A 10,972-nucleotide genomic window follows, 5' to 3' on the forward strand; every position below is an offset into this window, starting at 1 on the left:
TTTTCTCATAAGAGGAGCCACAGCAATGTTTATTTAATAAAAAAAAAAAAAAAAAAAAAAGAAAGAAAGAAAAACATAAAACTTTAACCAAGGATAACCATCTCAAAACAAATATAGCTACTTTCACAGCTATTAAGATGAAAAGGATTAGCTGGAAAAGAAGGTAATTTTCTATAAAGAAATCACTTGATAAAGCAAATCAGCAAGAAGTGTTTAATTGTCAAGGATGATTCTTTTGAAAGATAAAGAGGTAAAGAAAACATTTATGCAATGCTTTAATACATTTCACTGTGTATCTAGAACTAGGCAATGAAGTTGTCATGTGGCTGGTTGGACAGCACCAGTCTTATTCCAAGAATCAAGGTTGAACTTTAAGAGAGAACAGAGTACATTCTGGACGAARCTGGTATAGCTTAAAAGAAAAGAAGGCTATATGTGTGATCAAGATTTGATCTATTCATGTCAATTTATAGACAGGGAGGAGAAAAATGAATTCCTGCAGAAATGTCATTTACTGGATAAAGTTTTATTCTAAAGTAAACCAACTTTTCCCCAAAAACTCCTTGTTGGGTCTTTAGGGTTGTGAAGCGGAAAGTGATGCAAGTCTAAAATGATCAAATTCAGCAGTGAATGTAGCCTATCTTTACCATCCAGATTTCCTCCACCTCCCCCAAAAAGTCCAAAAGCTTGTAGAAATATTTTAAAAATCCAGAAATGTGTAAAAGTTTGTTCTAGTAATAATATTTAGTCTGATAACCCACAAAATTAAAAGAACAGAATACACTCTTTAAAAATGTGATAACATTCTATTATCTTACTTTTTTTATCTCAGATATCACAGATCATCACATCACCCTGTAGTAGTCACTAACACAAAGAAGGCTGAATTAACAGTAATGAAGAGTCTGCTTTAGAGGAAAATTCCTCCCTCAGGCACCACTGACAACCCTGAGTAATGCAAATACAGTATGCTCCATCTAAGCTAATAAACCCGTAAGTGCCAAGGCTTGTTTTAAGTACTTAATCATTTATACTATTAAATTTTTAGAATGGTTCCTGGCRACATTTTTGCCCCAAACCATCCAGCAGTATCCCAGACAGTTTCTGAGAATGATCTGGGAGTTAGGGCTATAGACCATGTCTAGCAGGCAGTTTGCACAGAGTCACACCATTTTGGAGGCTGAAAGTTTAATAGCATAGACACAAGCCATTCTCTGGCATTTGGCCTCAAGGCTAGGGAATGATCCCGGCACTTTTTAGTAAAGCTGTAATCTACAAAAGAAAAACTGAACACATGCTCTGTAATGAGTTTTGCACATCGTTTTCCTCCTCCAACTTCAGTGGAGGCACACAAGAAACACTTGTGATCTAGTTCACAATATGAAGGCCACAGAGTTCAGAGGACTTGCTCATTATTTCTCTTCAGCTATTGATGGACTAGCAAAATATAAGCCGATGCCTTATATGAACAAAAGCTAAAGGCTGTTTGTTTTCTAGCTGACAGCAACTATGAATATCAGTGAAATATTCCATGGCAAAGCTACAAGTCAATCAGTATCAGCCATTTTTCCTTGCATGTAACAGTCTCCTTCAAATGTACAGTAATTACCACAAGATGGCTAAGACTTAAACTCTGCCGAAGTACTACACTAGGAGAGGCTTCTCATGATGAGACGTTTATGTTGCATTAATTCACAGCAGGACTGAATTTTGGCAGTCCTGGACCAGCAATATTATTTAACTTGTCACCACTGGCTGATATATTCAAACTGCTCTGGCTATTTTAACAGTTTCAGGAGAGCATATGAATTACAACAAGCTTTGCTTTTGTTTTTGATAAATCTTTCCCCTTCCCCCCAAATATATGAGCTCAGCAATGGCTCTATAGCAAAATATCAAAGGATTCATTTGCCTAGGTTTTATAGTTTGTTTGTTTGTTTTTCACATTCAAGTATATGCATTTTCCAGTGTATTGTATGTACAGAAACCCTTTAGAAAACAAAAATCTCAGAGTATGCTGTGCAAGTCTTCACTCTTCTGCTGACCAGCCCTGTGAAATCCAACAGATCATTTGCACCAGCATTTTCATGTGGCGGATCTAATTCTATACTAGAAAGTTGCCTCATTTCTTAAGTGTTGCTAGCTTGCAGTTCCTATAGAACACAATTGCTCAGCCACTGTGAAAACTTAAGCTTCTATTATTTAATGATATAAGGGCCTGCTTTCACAAGCAGCTACGTTGTTTCTCAAATCCAGCAATGACTCCATCACTCCCATTGACTCCAAGCRTTTGCAAGTTGAACACAAACTTAAGAGCTTTGAATTTGAGCCAGTTTTAAAATGTTGCTGTTAAGCTTCTGGGTGCAAAGCTTTGCCCAGCTTTAAAGCRGAGATTCAGATTTACCAGTTACATTTGTGGATGCAAACAATCCACCCAAAAAGGGTAAAGGCTGTTATGACTGAAGCAAGAGTGTCCTTATGTATATAAGGCTGAAGATGGCATTTCAGTGTATTATCTCGACATATAACACTTACATGAGTCTGCATTAGACACAAATACACTATATCCAAACAGGCTCCTCCATATAAACACACTCAGAATATACTGAAACTACACATCTCTCTCAGAATAAAGGGATCTTCTGCACATGACGCTTTGATTCTTCCATCTCCACTACTTTAAAAAAAATCTCTCAAAGAAGTTTTTTTGTCCTAAAGAAACAAGCCAATCACCAAAATTTACAGACATAATCCAAATGCAAAGTTACGGAAAGCTGAAAATCTGTCCACAGATTACACTCAGACGGGAAACACATGACATTTTTTGATTCACTGAAAAAGGTACTCTGGATACCTCTGACTCTGTCAGCCTCACTGGCAAGAAGTCCCTSTTGGTTTAAAACATAAACAGTTTTTCTGGACCTAGGGAAAGCAATAAGGGGAAACACAGCTCTGGAACAGAAGAGGGCAGAAGTGGAAACTTGGAAGAAGTGGGGTTTGAAATTGAAAATAGCAAGTCTATAGACTCATGGCACTCTGATCCCATGTGCCCTGATCCCTGACTGGCAAAAAAGACATTGGTGAATCTGAGAAAATATTCTGTCTTCTAAGATCAAGAAAGCTACTGCAAAGCTCTTAACAAGAAATCATTGTTTTTCTTTCAAGTCTTTTGTYTTCTCAGACCTGGATGCTCTTTTTTATAAAGTTAGATAACAAAATGAGATAGAACAGGAGGAAATAAAACAGCTTTTCTTCCTTTTTTTCTCAGGAGATATTAAAGATGGGCCAACTGCACTACAAGCCAGAAGGATCGCTGCTCCTTTTTCAGTGCTGCAGGAACAGCCATAACAAATTACAAACAAGATCAATGCATCTCCTGCTWAATCTCTTGCATTTGCTCTGCAAGTATTACTTAACACACTTAACACTATCACTTAAAAAAGCCACCAAAAAAAGTTGGTCCAACTTTGGAKGGTGGGCTGGGTGCCTGGGCTGACCCTGTCCTTTGCCACCACTTTGCTGATCCCTATGGTGAAGAGTAATGGGAAACTGAGCACATGTGGCAGGGAGAGGGAGGCTGGCTGCGGGTGGCAGGCTTAGGACGAAGGGAAGCACCTGGGCCACTCACACTTCCCCTGAAGTGGGGAGGTGGCAGGAAAACCCCTTTTGTGTGGGGCAGCGACAGCCTTTGGGGCTGGCACTGCGACCCCAGGTGGGTCCCTGTGCTGGGCCTATTTTGCCAAGGGTGCCAAGGCATGGGGAAAGGGGAAGCAACTTCTTCCCCTGCAAGGGGCTATCCAGAGAGGCCATGCCTCAGCCCCGGGGACTCTGAGTGGACCATATCGCCCTCAGTGATGAACAACCACCAGGACGGGGTCTCTCGGCGTCCAGGGATGCAGCGGGACTGTGAGAGGGCAGGGAAACAGCCTTTGGGATGGCGTCACCCAGTGTCTGGAGACTGAGGGAGGAGATAGTGGGCACTGAGATGGGATCTGTCAGCACCTAGGGACTGGCAAGACCTGTGAGGGCACCGTTAACGGCCTTCAGGATGGGGGGTCTGTGCCCGCGGGAGGGCGGGACGTGTGAGGGCGCCGTTAACGGCCCCCGGGACGGGGTCTCTGAGTACCCAGGGAACGCGGGACGTGTGAGGGCGCCGTTAACGGCCCCAGGACGGGGTCTCTGAGCGCCCGGGGAGCGCGGGACGTGAGAGGGACCGTTAACGGCCCGGGACGGGGTCTCTGAGCGCCCGCGGGAGGGCGGGACGTGAGAGGGACCGTTAACGGCCCCGGGACGGGGTCTCTGAGCGCCCGCGGGAGGGCGGGACGTGTGAGGGACCGTTAATGGCCCCCGGGACGGGGTCTCTGAGCGCCCGCGGGAGGGCGGGACGTGACAGGGACCGTTAACGGCCCGGGACGGGGTCTCTGAGCTCCCGGGGAGCGCGGGACGTGTGAGGTCGCGGAGCCGCCGCTCCCTCAGACAAAGGAGTCCCCCGCAGTCGTAGGGCGCCCTCACCCCTCCTTCCCTTCCCCCCGCCACCCCTTCCACGGCCCCGGCGGGCCTCGGCACTTACGGGCAGGAGCAGGAGCGCGGCGGCGGCGGCCGCCGGGAGGCTGCGCTGCGGCGCCTGCCCCACCATGGGGCCGGCGGGGCCGCGGGGTCTCTCCGCGGCTGKCGCTGCCCGCTCAGCCGGAGCCTCCGCGCTACCCCGGCTCTGGCATCTCCCCTGCCGCTGCCCTTGACCCCTGCCCGCCCGCAGAGGAGCCAGCCCCGGCGCCGCCGGCGCGTCCCAGGGCAAACCCCCAGGAGGGAGGGAGGGAGCCGGGCGGGGGAGGCAAACCCGCCCTCCACCCGCGACGCACCGGGGATGGAGGCGGCTGGAGGCACCCCGGGGAAGTGCGACCCCAAAACCTCCAGGAGCAAGGGGGATCTTCCCTCCCCCCCCATACACACACTGGGTGCTAAAGGGATCTAGCTCCCACCTGCCTCGCCAAGCACTAGCTGCAAGAGGGACTCCACTGACCCCAGCCACCCAGGAACAACGAGGTGCAACCCCTGCCAGGAGCTAAGTGCAATGGCCATTTCCTTCCCCAAGGACTAGGTGCAACGGGAATGTTGCAGTGCAAACCTCCAGAAATAATGGGGAACTCCTTCACCCCAGTACTGGGTTCCATTGCCTAAAACTCTCCAGGAGTGATGGGAGTCCCCCTTCCCATGCTCTAGGTGCAATGGGGACCCCTCCCCAGAACTTGATGCAATGGGGATACCCTTAAAAGCCTCTAGCAGTAATGAGAAGTTTCCCTCTCACCCTTTCCCTGGCATTATGTGCAATGAGGACTCCACTGCCAACACGCTTTTAGGTTGGTGCTAAGTGAACAGAAGTTTTATGGATTTGGACACCAGACCTTACTGGGGCCCCTAAGTTCCTGTACCTAACAACTAATGACTACAAGCCTTCTGCATTCAGGTAGGCCTCTCCATGCTAGGAGAGAAATACTGTCACCTGTTGGCAGTGGTCTTCTTTCAGAGAGATGATGCCTTTTCTTTGCTGAGACACTCTCTGCCCACCACTCATATTTGATTTTTAATTAAAATTGATTGGCATGAAAGTCATGGTGGCACAGAGGAAAGAGTCCCTTTTACACAACAGATCCTCAGGGTTTGCATAAACTTAGCAAGCCTCACTTAGAGCCAGAAGTGCCTGTATATCTTTTTTAGAGGGATGTTGAATTATTTTGCTTTTCAAAGTTTTCTCAGAAAGGTTTAAACCAGCAACTTCTCACCCTCCCTGTGATATCTACAAAGAGGCTTAAGTCTCTAAATCCCATTTAATAATCCCACTTAATACAGTGTGAATCTCACAGCAGGGAGATGTGCACTTTCATACAATAGTGAATCTGGAATACTCCTTCTAAGACACTTGCAAAAGTTTTCCAAAGGCAGCATTATTTTCTCTTTTCCTTTGGCTATTCAATGGTTTGAATACATTTAAATCTTTAAGCTTGCCTAGTTCTTTCTCCCAAGTCWGTTGCACACCAATATTTGTTTTCTTTTTTTATTAAAAGAAAACAAAACCATAACCCAAAGTTGTATGCTTCCAATTAATATGAATGCTTTCATGAAAATGCAAAATAAGAAATAAATCCAGCACAGTTTTTTACTGCATTTAAATATCCACCTCCAGGACTGGAAACTCACATGCAACAGGACTATGTGAATGCATGAGAATGAGCAAAGGAAGCCTGAAGCTGCATATAGACTTAGGTCCACTGCCCTGAAATCAAAAGGTTTTTCAGCGCACTGTTCCACAGCTTTCTGTTATGATTCATCTGTGTTTACTGCACTGTCTAGAACCAGAGCCTCATAATGGTAAAAGCTGCACTGACACAGAACAAAACAACCCCAAACTGTCACTATCTAAGGATTAAACAAATCATTTCCTTAGCTTCATTTGCAGAGCTTTTTCCCTTATTGCTGATTGTGAACTCCAACCAACGCTTTCCATTGATGGAGWAGCTTATAAGGTCCCTCTCCTTTGGAGATCCTCTTGTGTTACTTAAGGGTGGAGCTCATGCTGCAGCTTTTCTTTCAGTCAGGGTGCTCCTGGGGACTCTTCTCCCAACCATCTCTTTCTATAAAATTTGCAGGAATATTCATCGTAGTTGACTTTATGGATGAAATTGGTCAGAGCTGAAATGGAGACAGAGACACATACACAGACACAGATGTATATGTACAGGTGCATGTGGATGAGACATATGAAATGTAAGCCTCATTCTTGGAAACAGAATAAGAAACATCAAGTCAATACAGACAGACTTGGGAATGCAGAGGAAAAAGTGACAATTCTGATTGATTTGATGGAGAGAGGCTGCATATGGGATCATGGCATGRATCCAATTCTTCTGTTCCTGCCTACATGACTTTCAGATGTTTCTTGCCATTGTGCCCATACAAGGATGACTTCCCCTTATTTGTTTGGGGGAGTTTCTCTTCTTAAAGCTTAAGTCCTGAAAGGACTTCAACTCTAAGCCTTCAAGTATTCCCACTGCTGTCAGTGGCCCAACCATACAGACAACATCYCCTCTAGAAGGAAGGTATGGCTAGCTTTTGGTGTAACATCTAACACAGTGAGGTCCTTGTCATGTCTGGAAGCCTGAGAAGTTCCTACAATATTCCTAAGTAATTCAAAAAGCAATCATAATAATAATAATAACAAAGACATCACACAAGATGTAAGTATCCAAAGGGTGGAATCAGACTGAATCAGGTGCCAACTTTATATCACTGAAAAGTCAGATGATCTCCCAGAGGGATGAGATATCTTTCAGGAAGAGTGGAAGGAATCAACAGGAAATATCAAATATCTCTAGTCAGGTAAGATTCAAAGTTTGTATCTTCATGTTCCCCGTGAAGCGGTGGCAACATTGCTGGACCACTTCTCTGTGAAGAGCAATATCAGAGGTGTTTGACCTAAGCTATAGGTCAGTTTATGGGGACCAAACTCAGTTGCTGCATCTATCCTATGAGTACCCTGAGTGAGCAAGCTCCGTATCTCCTCTGAAGCTGAGCCCGGACTGAAAAAGTCCTAGGATCGGAAAGAGATGAGCATGTGGTGACCACAGACATGACTAGATGCAGAGTGGTGCTTGCAGTTTATACTGGACCATTGTTGGATAAAAACATCCAGTATGGATTTAGATTCTGGCATTAGTCTCAGCCTTGACCTAGGTCATCTACACTCAGCACAAAACACAGGCTTCACTCTCATTGTCAGCATTCAAATAAATCAGGCTCTCTGGGAAGGTGGACAGACTGAGACCCCATTCAGGGACCTAAAGCTTAGGTAGCTTTTAGGTCTTGTGCAGGATCTGAATGAATCCAGTTTTAATTATGTATCAGTTGTGTCTAAGCCCCTAAGCTAATAATGCTATACTTCTTCTAGAGAAGCTATGACAGCTCATAACAGCTACAAATCCCTGAAAGTGTTTTACTGCCCTATCCTTTTTTGACTGCATCAGTTCAATTGTTTCAAAAATGCAGGTTAGTTGATCTAGGTATGCTGGGCCTGAAAATGGTCAGGCTGGGAAAAAGACTGGGAGGACTCCTCTTGCTTCTTGTAGAGTGAATGAATGACACAGGGAGAAGAATACATGATGACATCTGAAACCAGAATAATGTCTGCAAGGGAGTAAAGTTAGCCCAGGGCTCTTATTAATAATGAATGTAATGTTTTCCAGAAATAAAGGAGGGTCAGAGTTAGTAACTAGCACAGCTCTAGATAACAGAAATCACTGTGACAATGTACAGGCACATATAGCTTCTTACTCCTCAATAAGCTAGTAACTGCAATTAMATTTGAATGAAGAATTTAAGTGGGATGGAGTAGAAAATGGGTTATATTTAAAGAAAGCTCCATAGTTTGAAATGAGTCCTAATAGTGAAGTCTCTGGGGTGTAGTATAAACTTTGGGAGCGGGGAGAGAGGAGGAAAATAAGGTGGAAGCATCACCCCTTAGGCATAAAATAGATTTTCAGTCCTTCTTTGCCATGGAGTTCGTGTGGACACCATCTTCTCACGGAATAGCACAGGGCTTTTCCTTGGGATAGTATCCCCAGCACAACCTCTTGCCAAGGCAATGCACTCAGCCTATGCTCAAGCCAAGCTTCCCAGGAGYCCCAGAAACCTCAGCTGGCATCAAGCCCATACTGGCTGCATGAATTGTTTTGGTGGCTATAGGGACTACTAGATGCTCCTCTTTTCTTGAGTCCATTGGGGGACAGCAAGGCTGACACACTGTGGGCTGCTTATCTGGGTGYCCTTGCAGTCAGATTCTTGTGTCTTGCTGCAGCTAGCAGGAAGGCTGCAAAGCACAGCTGAAAGCATGGGTACCATTGCTCTGACAGGCTTTTGAAATTCCCTGGCAAGGCAGTTTCAGAGCCAAATTTCATAGAATCACAGAATCAGTAAGGTTGGAAGGGACCTCTGGAGATCATCTAGTCCAGCCTCCCAGCTCAGAAGGGTCACCTACAGCATGGTAGACAGGGTTGCTTCCAGGAGGGCCTTGAAGATCTCCAGAGAAGGAGAATCCACAACCTCTCTGGGCAACCTGGTCCAGTGCTCCGTCACTCCCACAGTGAAGAAATTCCCCCTCACGGTCAGGTGGAACTTCCTGTGCTTCAATTTCTGCCMATTGCCTCTTGTCCTGTCCCATGGGACAACTGAAAAGAGTTTGTCCCCGTCCCCTTGACACCCTCCCTTCAGGTACTTGCACACATCGGTAAGATCCCCCCTCAGTCTTCTCTTCCCCAGGCTGAAGAGGCCCAGCTCTCGCAGCYGTTCCTCATAGGGCAGATGCTCCAGCCCTCTGATCATCTTTGTAGCCCTACGCTGGACTCTCTCCAGTAGCTCCATGTCTCTCTTGTACTGGGGAGCCCAGAACTGGACACAGTACTYGAGATGAGGCCTCCCCAGGGCTGAGTAGAGGGGCAGGATCACCTGCCTCGACCTGCTTCCCATTGGCAACAGTCTTCCCAATGCACCCCAGGAGACCATTGGCTTTCTTGGTCACAAGGGCACATTGCTGGCTCATGGTCAACTGGTCATCCACCAGCACTCCCAGGTCCTTCTCTGCAGAGCTGCTCTCCAGAAGGTCAGCCCCCAGCCTCTATTGGTGTCTAGGGTTGTTTCTCCTTAGGTGCAGGACTCTGCACTTGCCCTTGTTGAACCTCAGGAGGTTCCTCTCTGCCCAGCTCTCCAGCCTGTCCAGGTCTCTCTGAATGGCAGCACAGCCCTCAGGTGTGTCAGCCACACCTCCAGCTTGGTATCATCAGCAAACTTGCTGAGGAGGCACTCTGTCCCTTYRTCCAGGTTATTGGTGAATTAGTTGAAGAAGACTGGACCCAGTACTGACTCCTGGGGAACACTACTAGCCACAGGCCTCCAGCTAGACTCCATGCCACTGCTGACGACCCTCTGAGCTCTGCCTTTCAGCCAGTTCTCAATCCACCCTAAATTTCCTGTACAAGCAAGAGCAGCTGTGAAGCCTTCTCTMAGCCTGAGACCCTACTGGAGGGAAAACAGCCTGCAGCAAGATGTTATCACAGACCGCAGACTTCACTGCACCACTGCTGTTGCCAATGGTGCTTTGTCCTTGTCCCAGGGAAGGGATTTTAGACATCTGTCTCTAGTAGACRTCTGGTGAAAACATCTGGGGGAACTGATTGCAGGACAGCACTTTGACCTCTTTCTAGGTGAAAAAGAACAGGTCAAGCCATTCTCATCTGGCCTACATCAGTTGTGGTGTGAAGGCAGTTAAACTGAAAAAGGAATAAAAACAATATCCACTGCTAAGAGATAATTTTAAGGACRGGGAAACATAGAGTGATATTTCCATAATCTTGAGATCAGTGGCTCAGTAACTTGTTGATGCAAGAAGTGCTATCTTCGTATTTAACTTTTCAAGGTGCCTTCTGCACTTGTTTTTCCTGATTATCCAGGAAATTATTATTATAGTGCCTCACTAGAAAGATAGGCTATTGCTTTTTACATGGATCACAGGAAGGAGCAGGAGGAGGGGGCAGGAGGAGCTGTTACTGACTGCACAAATGATGACAGAGGTCCTAGTTCAGGAAAGCATTAGTTGCACTTGCTTCAGCCCTTCTATACTTGGTAAGTAGTGAAACTAATATGAACCTGTGTCATGGTTGTAATTACTTCAGTGGGACTTTAAAATGTACAGTGAATGTTTCCCTGTATGAATGGGGGAGGGGAAAATGTGTCATCAGAGCAATTTGGTTTTAGAATTTTAAGCCACCATGATACCCTCTAAGTAGATCTGACATTTTGATAGATCCTCAGTATAACCTGATTCCTTCCAAGTAACCTTCAAGTTTTTCCTGTGGAAGCAGATCTTGGATCTTCACATAGCAGAAAGGGAACATCTTATTTAACTTCTCTTTCCTCCTTTTTTTTT

General features: G+C 45.8%; 1 protein-coding gene across 2 annotated transcripts in view; it reads right to left on the reverse strand.

Moving 5' to 3' along the window:
- CRHR2 (corticotropin releasing hormone receptor 2) overlaps nt 1-4,737 on the reverse strand; it is a 146,273-nt gene extending 141,536 nt beyond the window's left edge. For both annotated transcript variants that reach the window (XM_085316493.1, XM_085316491.1), the window contains exon 1: nt 4,571-4,737. In XM_085316493.1, the coding sequence (XP_085172619.1) occupies nt 4,571-4,636 (66 nt within the window). In that variant the 5' untranslated portion in view covers nt 4,637-4,737. The remainder of the gene's footprint in view (nt 1-4,570) is intronic.
- Between the last annotated feature and the right edge of the window lie 6,235 nt (nt 4,738-10,972).

Source organism: Rhea americana, unplaced genomic scaffold (assembly GCF_003343005.1).
Source record: "Rhea americana isolate MKP2758 unplaced genomic scaffold, rheAme1 scaffold_47, whole genome shotgun sequence".
Taxonomy (NCBI): domain Eukaryota; kingdom Metazoa; phylum Chordata; class Aves; order Rheiformes; family Rheidae; genus Rhea; species Rhea americana.